Consider the following 16,286-nt stretch of genomic DNA (forward strand, 5'->3'; position numbering starts at 1 on the left):
GCAGGAGCATGCACTGCATTTCATCTACACATACATGCACTGGTTTTCAAAATCACCTGAGGAATTTCTCATCCTTAGTAAGACTGACAAAAACTGGGTATCTCTATCTCCTCAGTGCCTAAATTCTTTATATGCAAAGAAGTTGCATCTTAAGGAAAAGGGTTGGTGGAGCTGAAAAAGGAGGAACACAGGATTGACTCCCATCCAAGTGCCCTGTCCATCCTTGTGGTGAGGTTTGTATGGAGTCCATGGCCACAAATTAAGACTGGCAGGACAGAGTGAGAACCTTTCTACTCCTGTGATGCTGGAGCTTTCGCCTCAAGGTGCAGACATCTCTAAAGAGATGCCATCTCTAGGCAGGGGAATCCACTCTTTAAATGGGCCTTAAAACCACCTTTAGAGTGCAAAGCATTCCCTTTCCAGGCCTCAGTCTACGAGCAGCCACATTATCAGGTCATCAGTACCACTAGCAGAGGCAGGAAGATCCACTAGGCCAGATAACCAGATCTGGTAGCCAGCTAGGCTAGGAACTTGGCAAAGGTTCCTACCACTGCAAAGCCTAACTTTACATCTAGGTTGATTTGGAAGGGCCAGAGCCAGGCAGAAGGATGAGGCATACAAAAGAATGGAGGGTTAGATGCATTACGTTCACCCTCTCTTGTCCCCTTCTTATGACATGTAAACACTGCAGCCTCAGCAATATCTGGGGCTGCCTCCATCTTTTGCTATGGAGTTAATGTCTCAGTTTCCCTCCTTTCCCACCATACCTTGAATAGTCCTCTTGAAGAAGGCTTTGCACGCCTCACAGGAAGCCACGCCGTAGTGGTACCCAGAAGCAATGTCCCCACACACCAGGCACAGCCGCTTGGGGATTGCATTGAGCATGTACTCGCACTTGGTGGGTGAGTCCTCCATGATGGCGCTGGCGCAGTCGTCGTAACGCTTACGGCAGGACCCACCGCCAATCCCTGTACCATTGAACATGGGTGGTGAGTCTAGGCCATTGGGGTGGCCACCCATAGCGATGCCGTAGCCGCCGCTAGCATCAGAGGAGCCGCTCGGGCTGTGGTGGCTGATGGCGTCGATGCCAGAGGATGGGCTGGAGGGCTCGGTCTTGATGAAGGACCCACAGCTGGAGGAGAGGTGCCGCTCCTCCGTGGCCATTCTGCCGAGCAGCCTGCAGGAAGAGAGCAAAGGCACTCAGCGGCCTCCTGACCAAACCCAGCTCCAGGTTCCTTCCTTTTCCCACCTCAGTCCAACTCCAGTTGGCTCAGAGAGTTCAACCCCCCCCCTCACCCAGGTACTTCTCCTTCAGGAATATCAGCACAACTCACTAAAAACCGCTTGCCTACTCTCCACAAACTCACACTAGAATAAAGTCAAGGCTATTCATGTAGATCACAATTTCAGGCTGTTCACAGGCTGAGGTGCTGGGAAGGGGCATCAGTGCTGGTGAGGTACAATCTACCCCTGGGACAGCAGAAAGAAATGAGCCTGTCTGTGGCAGGTTATCTGAAAAAGATGCTTGGTTATTTCAGGATGCACTGCCCAGGCTCTAAGCAAAAAGTTCACTAGCAGACTCTGCAGGAAGGACCTGCTCAGATTTTCTCTTGTAATACAGAAGTCTTTGATTAATTTTCATGTTGGATTCCCTCCTCCTCGCTTCATTATCATCTCTAAAAGGGGAGCTTAGAAACTGAAGGAAAATCATCTGATCAAAAGTTTCCTCCAGCTTAAGCTTAAATCTTAATTTTTCTTCTATTTACTAGTATAAGGCTTTTGCACAGAGACACTTTTCTTAAATTCCGACTTCTTAGAGAAAGGGATATGCTTTTAAGTATAAGGAAAGGACTGCATCTTTACAAAATTTGCAAGAAGTTCTTATTTATTGTAGTCACAGATAGTCTTACTCCTTATATAAAAGTTCACACTTTCTTTAGAACACTGTTAATTTTTATGATATCTTATGGCAATGAGTTACAGCAATTACTCGTGCAGTGTGTGAACAAACAAAAAAATCCCACTTTTATTTGCCCATGCTATTTTTGCAGCCTTTCAGGCTCCCTGAACATCTCCTGACTCTCCTTCTCAGGAAATGTACTTTTGCCATGTTCTCCTCATTCAGCTTTTCATTATCTATATAATTGTTCTTCACGCAGAAGTTTTTGCAGACCTCTTATCTGCTTCATCATCCATCTCCGAACTTCCTCTAGTCTGGCTATTTCTGTTCAGTCCAGAACAGAGTTCAATGAGCCAGCTCCTGAGCAGCATGAAACTGGCACTGCTCCATCACTTCTCCAGCTGAAGGTCTGGACAGTAGTCAAGACAAAGGCACGCCATCAATTACCTACTGACGTTACCATATTTTCAATGTTATTTTCAGCCTATCTATTATATAACCCCTTACATTGTCTGCTTTTTTTCTCTTCAAATTAAAATCTAAATTGTTACCATTTCTTCAACAGAGAATATCACCAAGTTGCTTACTGCAATCCTCAGATCTTTTCCTGAGTTGCTACAGTTAATTTAAAATCCATTAAAATGTACGAAAAATCAAATTAATGCCTTCTGGTGTGCAATGTTTTGCAATAGTCAACAGTGTATTTCATCTACCACTGTGCTGTCCATGCACCCAGCTTTATTAGGATCCTCTGGAGTTCTTCAGGCTTCCTTGATAATTTGATGTCCTCTGCAGAGTCTCATTGTTCACCCACTTCCCAGATCATTAACACGTGGATCAAACACCACAACACTGATCTTTGTGGGTGATTCGTGTTAACCTTTATCATGCTGAAAATTGACTTCTCTTTCTTTTCTGGGTAGGATATGTCTACCCTTTCTTTTCTGTCTCAGACACTTTTTAATTGATAATGGTATTAACCTGAGAGGTTAAATTTTCCCTTTAGCAAGATAATTTGTCAAAGGCTTTTAAGAAAACCTAAATACATGCATTTTCCTGATGAAATGTCCAAAGAATTCTGACTGAGTGGGGATACTTGACTTTTCTTCTTGGAAGCTCTGCTGGTTTAAAGTTACCATACCATGGTCATGTGGGTTATTTCCATTTCTATTTCAGTTTCAGCCTATTTACCTGGTATTTGTGGCAACTCTTTCTGCCAAGTGGTCACACCCGTCAGGGGACAGGACAAAACATTCTGTGTTACAGCAAGGCTGGACTGCACGTGTATATATATCCCATCTGTTGATATGATTGTACGTTTGATATGCAGCAACTTCACAGTCCTGCATTCTTATGATCTCGTTTGACCCTAGTATCTCTTAATTTTCCCTTCTCTGTTTCATCCTCAATGTTTGACCTCATGTCCTATCTCTGGGATCGATCAGCCAAGTTTGTTATTTGGCAAGACTGTTGACCTTGAGAGTATGGGCAGGCATCTCACGTTCCTCAGCTGCTTTGCCTGGTGTTACTTGAGAGGAATCCAGAGTTTGGTCCCTCTCAGACAGCGTGATGAGTTGATGAATGCCTGTGCTTTGCCCAGAGGGTCATACTGGACTAGAGGCCATGAAGCAGTTACAGGAATAATTGCTGCAGGTGCATTCATCTTTAATCCCGCAGGGCACCTAGACAGATTGTAGATCTCCTGGTGTAATGCCAGATGACTGTGTGGAGGAAGATGAAGCTTTGCTAGCTGAGACCAGATCTTAGCATCTCACAGCAAAGCTGAAAGTTGCTGTGCTGGTCAGATTCTGGAACGTTTCCCTACCTGAGAAGTGCATTTGTAGTAAAAACCTGAAAATCACTGGGCACAATAACGTGAGATTAGGGTCAAAATGGAAGGCAAAACCACCATGAAACTGTTCTGCACTGAGGAACTCCTCAGTAAAAGGAGCTGGAGTTGTAATGTTAAGGGCAGACAGAGGACAAGAATATGAAAAAGGCACAAGAAGGTGAGCTGTACTGTCAGATTCAGTCAGTGGAGTTCAAACCCCAGCTTCTGTGTCTTAAAAAGCTCCAAATTCAGAAGACCTCAAGAGGACCCACTGAGGTATTTCCCTCCACTGGATATAAAAATAAAAAAAAAAAAAAAAGAAAAAAAAAGGGGAGATCGGTCTCCTAGGACCAGCTCACTTCTCAACTCACAACCTCGATTAAGGAGCCTTTCTCCCCAAGGCAGGCAAACAGTGACTGTCTGATGGCAAATCAAGGATAGCACACCACACCACACCACACCCCCCCCATACTTACAGCTGAGGATGCCCCTGTTCCCTTCCAGGAGACAGTAATACATAGCAAGTTCTGGTTAGATGTGAAGGCATGCTTTAGGGGCAAAATTCCTTAACACCAAGACAGACCAAAGATCATAGCTAAGGTGACTCCAGCCATTCCAGAGCTTGTGTTTTTCTTTTCTGGCCTCTGGAACAACTTGCATACTTGATTATTGCTGCGCAGACACACTGAGTTAAGCCTCACCAGCTCTGACTTTCTGCAAGTCTCAGGGAGATCCCGTGGTGATTTTTAAACGGACTCAGAGTGTCCGCTGGCAATGAAATACAACATCTTGAACTTCAAGAACAACAGCTTTTTGCAAAGAGTTCAAAGTGATGAACAGCCATTTTGTTCAGCTCTAGTTACCTTAATAGGAATGCAAAAGGAGAGAGACTTGATCCAACTCTCCTCCGTGCTGGCACAGGAAACTCCGTTACTATTTCTGTGTCCATGTAACAGGCTTAGAGGTTCTAAACATTTCGTTCTTTTCACCTTTCCTCATCATAGGTCATTCCAGCTAATCCCTTTAGCATCTTTGTGGCCCATCTCTGGATTTGTTCCAACTTGCCTGGGTCTCTCTTGCAGCAAGGTGCCCCAAATCACACAGTGCGATGCCACAGCATTACCGAGGAGAGTCGCTCTGGAAAGCACGCAGCCAGGCAGACATATGGACCAACTGAGCAGTACCTTTGCCTGCCATCAGGTTGCACATCAGCTCACATCATTTGACAGCCACTGTCTCACTGGGACCTCTCTGAATATAAGCTGCTTTTGCCACTGTGCTCTGCACAACATGAAATTTGGAGATTCTCCTTGTTCAAAGTAGATCCAGTATCATCCTTAAACCACACACTGCTAATTGCCACTTGTTTTACCATAGCCTGTTAATAATGCTCTTCTTTTTTCAGCCTAGCTCTTCTTTTTTCTACTCTGATTTTTTTTTTCTAGGATCTTTCAGTTGTATCAACTGTAAATTTGAGAGCTACTCCTTTTACATTTTCCTCCAGGTCACTAATGAATATTTAAAACCAAAACACTGCCCTTTTGGACACCACCTTCGCAGAAGGATAAAGAATATCTCTAACCCTTCTGTTTACACTCTGTCAGCTAATCCATGATGCATTTCACAGGATTTGTATCAAAACCAATTTGATCTAATTTGCCTAATAAGATCTTGCACAGCTTTGTGTCAAAAGCCCATGCATGGTCCAGAGACAGTCTATCCACTGCATTCCTTTTTCCCACTAATTATCTAATTGTATCAAGAAAGGTTATTGTCTGCTGTACTCCTGTTTCATAAACCCACTGCTGTTTATCATTAACGCTGTTGTTAGCCTTTATGTGCCTGTAACTGCCCTCAGACAAGCATGCTCCAATCTCAGTGATTCTGGATGTAAACATGCAGGTTTAGACCAAGTCAAGACTGTGCTTTAGGTTTTTATCCATTAGCGTTATCTCCCTGGGGCAGTGATGTTGGGTTAATGTTACAAGATTCTCCAATTCTTCTCCAGCCTTTCATCTTTTGCTATTTGTCTATAATGGCTGGACTGCTTATGACTTTAGCGCTCTCTTGAGAACAACAGTAATAATAAGAGAGGGAAAGAATGCTAGATGGACAGAACCAGAAAGTGACAAAAGCTTAGTCTTATAAAATTAAGGCAGTAAATATTGTCCCCAGGTTTGTTTTTTTTCTTTTAACTTCAAGGATTGTAAGTTTGGGATCCATGCAGATAAGGCTGTTTTATTGCACATCCTTTGAGGTTATTTTTGATAGAAATAGTAATTTGTAGCTATGTTCATCTCTTTAACCCCACTTCAGGATATGAAAATTACAGGAATTCAGTGCTCCTTATCTACAAGCCTTCACCTGACTCAAGAGAAAACACTCACACCTGCTTAGAAAGACAGCCAGAACAATATCTGGCTTTGTAACAGAAGGTAACTTTTCCCCACCGTAATTCTCTATCGGATAAATGTATCCACAATTCAGTAACTTAATTCCATCTGAGCATCTAAGTGCTGATGCAAACCCAACTATTTGACCCTGTACCTTCTCCATTCAGCACTCCCTATCCCAGACTGGATCAAGGAAAGTTTAGAGGCAACACTGCTGAGCTTCTCTAGTGGCTGGTCCTCATTACATGATCTTCACTAGGAAAGGCAAGGGTAACTCAGTGTTATACTCCAGTTTCCTGGAGGAAGGTAAGGAATGGGCATCAGAAGTTCTGCCATGTAGGCTAGTCCCTTCACCAGTATTTTCTGATAAAATCACACTCACCAACCCAACATGTTGGAGACTTTCAACAGTAGGACTGAAATTGTCATTAAAATTAATGCTGAAATATAGCTGTAGGACTAGTATCAGCTGAGGGAAAGTGAGAGACAGAGAACACTCAGGCCCTCCTCAGGCAAAACCTTCTCTATTCTGGGCACAAGGAGCAATGTAAAAGGTCAAAAGTGGGCTTTTTTGGGTGGTTCTTACAACTGGATGTGGATTCCAGATAGAATAAAATCTTGATTTTTTTTAAAGTCCTCTAAGATCTACCATAAAATTGAAAAGCCCTGCAGGCAAGATGCCTGTACAGCTTGTAAATTCCAGGTGCCCTGTGGCTGTGCTTGTGGAACTGCACTTCAGCCCTGAAGCCCACAAGCTGGGAGTCCTCACAGTAGACTCAGGCTTTACCGACAAAACCTGAGAAGACTGCCATTATAAAGCTGCTCACTTCAGGCCCAGCTTGTGACAAAAGCACACTTTGGATTGCACAGACATTTTTAAACCAACCATGAAAGACCAAAGAAGTTTTAATCTGCAGAAACACCAGTGATTTAAACAGAGATAAAACATCCAACCTCTTCCCCAGTACAGGCCTATTTTTGCTATCAGTATTTGTTAGCCCAGATGACATAAACCTGTACTGCACGTGTAAATGAGATGTGCATATCATGCCATGATGCCATTTGGCCAACACAGACTTTGTGTCCTTTGTGGGCCACATGAGAGAGCTTTGCAACCCACAGCTGGCTGACAAACAATATAGACCAGCTTCTCAAACGCTGGCCGCAACTCCAGTAACAAGCCAAATTTTGTCAGGTGGTTTTTTTTTTAGATACAGGAGACAGAAATAAATAATGTTTTCCAAGTGGCGGGCTAGATGTGACAGCTGCAATAACAGCCAGTGTAATTTTAGGTCACATAAGCAAAGAGTTAATGTCATGGAGCTGAGATGGCCACACGTGTTGGGTGACCTGCTCTTACCATGGACAGCTCACACACGTGCTCCCAACCCCTACCTCTCTGCTTTGAGGACACCCACCATGGGGCTAGGGAGGCAAGGGGTCGGCACACCCACTGGTTTCTCCTGCTCTTCTACTCCGTTTGGACTTCAGATGAGAGAGAGACATCACCTAGACACTCCTTGCTTTTACTGACAGCTCTACTCCACGCAACGGCCCAAGAATAACGGGATCTGCCAATGCGTCACTTTACTCCTCTACAGTGGATAACTGTGGATAACTCGGCCATTCCAGCCACAGTCCAGGAAACTTTTCTGGGATTATTCTATCATACAGGGACATGTCTTGTCCCCAGGGCAAACTTCATTTCTCTCTGGGGGTATGCAAGAACTTGGGTAGTAAACGTATGATGGGCATGATCATAACTACAAATTGCCAAGTTACCAGTGCATAGGCTTTAGAGGTTTTTTGTTTAAATGACAGTCTTTTGCACTGCTCTAAAGGACAAGAGAGTAAGAACCTCAGATCAATCTAAATATTTTTCTCTGGAGTGCAGATATGATTTCTAAGCATTCTGCCATGTTTGCTAGTGGCAGCTCCCTTTGGCTTGTGTGGGTTACACTTCTATTCTGTAGAGTATGGCAAGCCTCAGACGGCTTGTTTGCAAGGCATTTGTCCATAATACCCCCCCACAAATACTACATACTTGTCTTTGGAACAAACATAAACCATAGTTTAGCAAAAGGCTGATGAACTCGCTCTCTAATTTGGAGTAGAAAGCATTGTGTGACTTCTTTTCCATAGCATGAATACCAAGCTGTAGTTCACAAACCTGGACTGCCAGGTTGTAACAAGGTCCAACTATCAGCATTTCATGCTAAGAGAGCTACACCATCCTAATTCCAATTACAACTATTTTCTGTTGCCTTTGTCTTTGCTGGGCATCTGGACCTGGCGTATTTTGTAAAAAAGCATCACACTTGGCCTGCCTGTCACCCTTGCTCTGAAGAGAGATATAGATTATTTTATATTTGTTTTATAATTTCACAGTGGGTCAGGGGAATAACTTTTGAGTGAGGAGGCTGAAGAAGATAAAATGAAAAAGTGTAAGAAAGCCAGCAAAGTCCCACAGCTTCACAACTGAAAAAGCCTATCTAGATACCAGCCTCCAGGGATCACGTCCCCTGGTATTCCTAAAGAGAACTGGGTTGTGTGAGATCTACTGAAGTGCGTCACTAGATGAGACCAGTTCTGCCATGTAGACTGGAGAAACATATTCCTTGTGCAGCAGGGGAGATGGAGGCCCAAGCTAGGCTCTTCTGCAAGCCAAGGAGATGAAGACAGCAAGTGCTCATATTCTGGCTCTTACACAAATAGTATTTGCTTGTCTAATGCCCAGGAGACATTTTATCCATTTGACCCATTGCATAACCAGAGCCCAGTTACATATCGGTAGATCTTCTCCAGCTCAAATTGGCTCACGCTGATAAAAGCTGCTGCAGCAAACTGTCTGGAGGCTGCTTAATACATAAAAAAGGCTTCTCATGGGCAGAAGACATTATGGTTTTTCCACTAGCCTTCATCCCTCTCCCCATTCTTGTAATTTCTCTCTACCCTTAGGATGACACTGTTGTTAGTAAATGGTAAGAAGTATTACACAGATGAAGTGACAATTAATCTGGAGGTGTGACATATATTATCGGTTCACTCTCTTATTAACGCATTGCCTTTTGAAGGTACCTTGCCCTCTTCATGTACTAATGGTACTCCCTACAGGGTGAATTGCTTCAGCGCTTGAGCTAATGCTTCTTGCTTATACTTAACATGTTGATATCACAGCAAAACAAGGACCAGGATTGACTTGCTGTTCACTGTGTATCCAAATTCTACCAGCACCCTTTTCCCCCCATGTTATCATTCTGTGTTTCACATTTCCACTTCTTCCCCCACTATTTCTACATCTCGCAGACTGCTCACACCAGTTCAACAATTTTGCTTGCATACAGCAAAGCTGCAACTCAATCCCTGTTGAAATGCTCACCTAGACCTTCATTTCTTCTTGAATGTCTTTCTTTATACTCTGCCTATCTAGGGCACTTATAATCTATATCTCTCTTCAGTGTCCTTCAGACACTTGTGAATGAGACCCATACAACAACGTATTCAGTAAAACACACTTCCAACACTTGTATGTCATAATTTTGCTTCCACCTTTTCAGCTGGGCAAGGAAAGGAAAACCTCCAGCACTGCCATTCATATCACATTTATTTTTGCATCCCAGCCTGATCCCTCGTCTCATCTCACATAGACCTTTTCTTTCACTCAGTACCCCCTTAGCATTTCTGAGAGAAAATTGCCACCAGTGCAAATTCTTCAGCCTGCACTTCCTTGCATTTCAAGATATCCATTGAATGCACCCCTCCCTTCAACCTTGCCTGCAATTCATAATGAACAATGGCAGGAAAAAAAGACAGACCCAGAGGTATTGCTTAATTCCTCTAGGTGTTTGAGGAAGGAGTTAGGATGGGAGAAACTCACATATCAAGGACATCATCCTAGAAACAAACGTGAAAAGAGACTTAAGAATTAACATTTCTTTATGAATACTAGTTTATTGAAAGGGGACTCTAGGTTTATTTAGATGAAATATGAACTTGCGTGTTTCTCCAACCTGGATGCATTTGGGAATTCTCCAAGATGGACCTGCTATTTTTTTTTTGAGCGTTTCTGTTTCTTACACTTCAAAACTTACAGTTGTAGTGGGACTCTGCCTCTTTCTCCCACCCTTGCCAACACAATCCAGACAGAGTAGAAGGGCTTTGCCTAGATTCCACTTGTAGCTCTCAAAGAAATCTATAATTAAGTGCCTCATCATTAGAAACATTACTCAAAATCAGACAGATCCTGAAAAAGTGACTGAAATTAGTTCCACATAAATTACAGCATGGAAAATAACAATGGGCAATTAGTGCTTTTCAGTTTGAAATCTTTTTTATCCCTGACTCTCTGGAAAGCATTTCTAAGATGATACAGTAGCAAAGCAAGATAACAGTGTGAGAGCAAACACTGGATCTGATATAGGGTAGATGTCCCAGAACCACTAGAAAAGTGTGGAAGTGGGAGTGAATTGGGCTGTCAGTGGGGATGGAGGTACAAGAGCAGAACTGCATGGGGTCAAGGACAGACAAGAAACCTGTGCTACACAGTGAGGCTGAGATACAGCACTTGAACAAGCAGAGAAAGGGAGTGCATGACAGAGGTAAGTATAGACCAGGCTCCTCTCAAGCTGATGAGCACCACAGGTTTGAGAATAGGTGATACATGGAAACACCCAGTTTCCTTCTGCCCACCTTAGACTGCTGTAACATACAGGATTATCTTTAGCTACCTATTTAAGATAACCTCAAGGTTCAGTTTTGCTGAGTCTTTAAAACCCCACCTTTGGTAGGTATTTAGCAGATCTCTTACCACACAGTGCATGTATTAAGTAGCCCGTTGTAGCTGACCCAAATTCCAGCTTCAAACCCTAATGACTTGTTCTAAATCCACTTCATTCATCCATCTTCCAGACTGTTTGTCCCCATTTCCTTTGACTGACAAAGTAGATTCCAGTCCACTCAAGCCGAGCCCTACCTGAGGCCCCATGGTGTCCTGCTTTCTTACTTGCCTAAACCAAGAGATAAGGAGGGGACCATGGCCAACAAACACTCTTTAGACAGAAAACTGTGTAACAGAACAAGCACATCATTTTCCTCAACACTCTGTGTAACTTGCACATATGTGCAAGTCTCTAGATAAAAAAAAATACAACCCACCACAAACAAATTTTAAAGAAAAATACTTTTAAATTGCCTCCATTTTCCTCCCAAGTTGGCATCACTTTTTGAAAATTTAACTAAATGTGATTATAAAAAACCTCACAAAAATATTTCTTTCTGTCATGGTGAATAGATTATCTTCTTATCCCAGGATAAGACGTTTTCACTTTTCCCTGTTATTATTTTGGGACATGAGAAAAAAGCAAAACACAAACTTGCAAGATCTTCAACCTCAGAAGCCAACAGACAGACACAGCAAAGCAGAGAGGCAGTCAGGCACTCACAAAGAAGATATACAGCTGCTTCTACACTTTCATATAGTACCTTCCTGAGATAGGCCTAAAAGTTACATATTATTCTGTAGGGCATCTGTGTATAGCGGGTATGCATACGTATAATAAATTTATTGTGCAAATACACACAAATTCCTTCCTGACACACACCCTCCCACATCTCTCCTTTCCTCATTATGTGGATGCACCTAGATACCATTCCAGCAGCGTTGCTACAGAAGCCAAACTATGACTTCATATTTCCAGACCATCACCGTGAGCGTTCAGACCTTTATAGCAAACATAATGCACTAAAGCAAACACAAACAATCAAAAAAACACTGATTAACTGAGCTACATCATCAGCAGTTTGCACCTTCAGTCACAGCCGTGTCTACCAGAGCATGAGAAGGAGAAGACCTAAATGGTTTTACATACGTCTGCACTCTGTCTGATCTCGTATTTAGGAACTGTTTGTTCTGTGTCCAGAGGTCTGGAACTCTTCGCAGATGCTGCTAGGAGGGGGGCTGCCCTCTTCAAAGAAGGGACCCCAAAAGAAGCAAGTTTCAGCAACCGACAGCCCAGTGTGACCCAGCCCAGCCCAGCCCACCCTGCCGACATGTTCTCCCCGCTGTGCTTGTTCCCTTTGCCCTTGGAATGCCATCACTTATTATCACGCTGACTTCTCCAGATGGGGCATTTTGGCTATTGATCTGATAAATAAACAGCCTGCTCGCTCGATCAAAATGTTATTTTGCATTTCAATTACTGTTCACTAATGCAACCTTCATCCCGCCAAGAGTGCTGCTGGCAATGACACTCGACCTGGCACAGGCGTTTGCAAGCAAATTCGGCAGCGCCTGCTGCAAGCACCTAACGGGATTACCAACCTCCATTAGGTGCATAGAAAGAGAAGGAGATGGACAGACAGTACTGGGCTGAAGGGGAATAGAAGTGTGCAGAACAGAAGGTGTGAGCAACCTGGACAAGGGGTAGGGATAGGCAGAAGCCCAAATCCATTTACAAAACAGCTTTGCCAAATATTTTGACAGTGGGAGGTCTTGGAAGCTAGAGACATTCAGACCAGTGGACAACCCAGGCAGCTCATAGCAGACAGACTGAGCTCACTGTATGTGAGCCATACAAGAGTTCAGAGCAATGGGAAATGGAAATCAATGTCTGGTGACAAGCCAGCAGTGAGCATTGCAAATCCATCAGGGCAAACAGGGTCATTTCTAAAGCAGATTCTGCAGCCTAGCTCCACCGGGGTTCAGTAGGGGTCCAGTAGAGCTGGATGCAGAATGCTGTGTGTAAACATGCAGGGAGGAAACCCTCTTAGTCCTTGATGGATTCTTCAGTATAGCAGGAAATGTGACTGCCTTTGGAGAATCTGGTGGTGGTACAGCAAGAAAGGGGCATCCAGAGGTGTTGGTATGAGATGGATCTTTTGCAGGTGTTGGTCTCTATTGATTCAGCACTCTGTTTACATCAGGGAATCTTTTCCCAAATCTGCCAACTGGTTTCACTCAAACCCTGTCTACAATGGGAAACATGGCACAAATAGCAAGTCTGTGGGTGGCTACAAGCAGTGAGGTCAGGCATGACTAAATGGTTATGAGACAGCTTCTAGTCCCAAGCTCTTCTGGTCAACTGATGTACTTCACCAGGTGGCTGGTTTTGCACCAGACTCCTACTGCACAATGCAGAATGCACCTCGGCCCCTTTTCTTTTTCCTACCTAAATTCCTAAATGAAATGTAACATGTATCACAAAATGACACAACCATTTACCAACGCATGCAAATGGTGGTCAGTGCTTTCACCACTCCCTGCATAGTGTGTCTGTGGGAGGGTGTTGGACTTAGCTCCCAAGTGACGAGGTAATATAAATAGTCAAGAAAATGCATTTATCTCAATTTCCAGAGACCTTTTGTCAAAGATCTTTTGCCAAACCTGGACGAATTTCTCCCGTTTCATTACCAGTCATGATCCAGACTGAAACTGCCAGTCATCCATGAGTTAAAAATAAACAAACCCGTGTAACACCCTGACATTATATAAATGAAATGCTAAGTATAACACACTGAATAAGATCAATGTGATGCATAAAGACAGGATCTATAACTCCACAGACTCACACTTCAGCTGCTCTGTGTGCCCAGACTCCCAGTTCCCTCTGCCCTTGGCAAACTAAGCCTGTGTCCCACACCCATTTCTCTCTGGCCAGGTCTGTGCTGTAGACCTTGCTCTCCCAGATCTGTCTCTGTCCCCATCCTTTCTCCGAGTTCACTCTCGGGAGCAGAGTGTCTGGGAACCATTCTATACCTAGATCGCATCTCTCCCCAACCACTAGCACGCGTGCTCCAATGACAGCCTTAAGATCAATATACATGTTATGACTCCTAGTCACTAGCTCTGTGTTTATCACATGGGGCACTGAAATACAGCATACTGAGCCCTTAAAATGCACCCAAAATATCTCAAAGTCTAATTGCAGCCTCAATACTAATCTTCTCGTGGATTTCACCAAGTCATTGCTGCTCTGCAAGACACTGCTTCCCCACCTGAGAAGCAGGAATATAGTCCTGAATGACCTACCTCTCAGGAACATCATGAGAGTTAATCAGCAACTATGATTGAACAAATGGAGCGTGCAGACGAGTGTGCTAAACAGGATGATGGACAGATAAGACCTGTGCTCACAAGATGGCCTCCGCCCCAGATTATCAGCAGAATTTGAACCTTTCTTCAGCACTGCATCTTAGAGATTTGTCTAAGTAGTGTGAGCAGTTAGTGTTTTCCTGCATGCAAGCTAGACAGAAGAATAAAACATTGGCCTCTCAAACCTGTCTGTATCATACAGACCAATTCTGACCTCCTCCTACATCCGACCGTACTTTAAGCACAGTCCCCAGTGACCCCGTCTACAAAATAACCTTATCTCTAATGCTGCCTAATCCTATCTCCATCTTCCTAGGTGCTATTTCACATCCCAGCTGCCTCCTGACCACACCACCATACAACCCATTTTTCCATTCTCCTTCGCAGTTACACTTCAATACAAGTTTTTCATCAAAAATTAATTTTGTTAAAAAATGCTATTCTGTTTCATTACAGAACTAGGTCAATTTTGGCAATATTCTGTACTGTAAGATTTCCAAAACAACTCTAAAGAAAATGAGACGTTTAATTTTGCTTTGTTCCTAGCACTTTGTTTAGCCTGTCATGTGCTGCTTCATGTTCTTTGACTGACCAAGAGTGCATTGTTTCAAGAACATAATGAAAAAAAATATTGGAAGCTTTCTCAAAATAAACTTTATTGGAATTTCCACTCTCCTTAAAATTTCAGATTTCAGCCAGATTTGGGAGGAACTAACATTTTGAAACATAAAATATTCTAAGAAACAAGATTCTAATTTTCATGCAGCTTCACTCCCTATATCTTCCACACAGCCCTCTGCTTGCACTTCACTCAGCAGGTCTCTTTTCTCTATTTACATACATTCAGAAATGTGTATGTTCTAATGTACACAGAAATGTTTTGACACTTCATGCTATCTTCTATAGCCAAGCAGCATAGAAAGACAGATACTGGCAAATAAACTACATCTATATCATCTGAAAAGCTGGAACTCTACATAAAAGTTCTGGAAATTCAAGAGTACCATGGAAGCTGTGCTATCAACTCATATGAAATGGTCATTCTGTATTACTCAGTCCTTTTACATGGTAGGGATGAACCATGTGTCAAGGAGCATCCTGCAGCCAAAAATCAATCCCTCTGTTTTGAAAGGTGAGTGCTGCTGCAGAAACCCAGCTCTGCTTTTCCATCTGGTGCCATTTAAGCTTTAATGGCACTGGAGCTTTAAGCTTTACCCCATTCCTTCTGCATCACAATGAAATCACTGCTGGCATGTGATCAGAAGCCTCTGAAACCTTGGCTCCCTATCAACTTACAAAAATTGACCTGGACATTTTATCCACATTAATGAGAGCTTGAATGAAACTTCTTTCTCATTCACTCATGGCAAGGAGTGCTACTTCTTAGCACCTCTGTGAGCCACAAAACAATACTTCATTTTACGACCTACTGAGGAAAAATTGTTGGAATTGAGTATAAATATCTCACCTGCTACCTGAACCCTACCCAGCATTTTGTAGCTCCAGTGGAAATAAATCACGAGTAGTTAGGACAGGTTCCTATCTCTTCATTTAAGCCTTGATTCAACTACTGTTGAAATTAAGTCATGATTTCTATTGACCTGAACAGGAACTGGACCACAGGATCTGACGAGTCATCTGAATGTTGGACACTGCAGCTATCCCATGCCCTTCTCTGCATTTCTGGAGACTTGTCTTCTAGTGTTAAACTGCTTCTTCAAACACACTTTTATTTCAAACATTCCTTGGAAGGAAAACAAGATGAACAAATCTTTCCCAGTAGAAGGCTTTCTCAGAAATCCCCACTTACACTAAAAAACACTCTTTTTCTGCCAGTCACACTGCACAGATTAATGGCCATAACCAACTATTACAAATCATGGGGTACAGCGAATCCATTCACACATCTCCATCTCCAGGTGACATTCACTGGCCTGAGCATCCCCTGGAAGCCACTTTTCTGCCAGCTGTGACAGGCTTGTCCACCCTGTGCACTTCACTCCAGAGAAGAAAGTCAGCAACAACAGGCTCCCTAAAAAGAACTCTTTAATAGGGATTCATTTATTTCCTTGG

General features: G+C 43.2%; 1 protein-coding gene across 3 annotated transcripts in view; it reads right to left on the reverse strand.

Annotated features, from left to right (window-relative positions):
• Window positions 1-16,286, reverse strand: part of ESRRB (estrogen related receptor beta) — a 135,261-nt gene that overhangs the window by 45,029 nt on the left and 73,946 nt on the right. For all 3 annotated transcript variants that reach the window (XM_063332161.1, XM_063332162.1, XM_063332160.1), the window contains one exon: window positions 768-1,177. In XM_063332161.1, the coding sequence (XP_063188231.1) occupies window positions 768-1,177 (410 nt within the window). The remainder of the gene's footprint in view (window positions 1-767; window positions 1,178-16,286) is intronic.

Source organism: Chroicocephalus ridibundus, chromosome 4, assembly GCF_963924245.1.
Source record: "Chroicocephalus ridibundus chromosome 4, bChrRid1.1, whole genome shotgun sequence".
In the NCBI taxonomy this organism is placed as follows: Eukaryota; Metazoa; Chordata; class Aves; order Charadriiformes; family Laridae; genus Chroicocephalus; species Chroicocephalus ridibundus.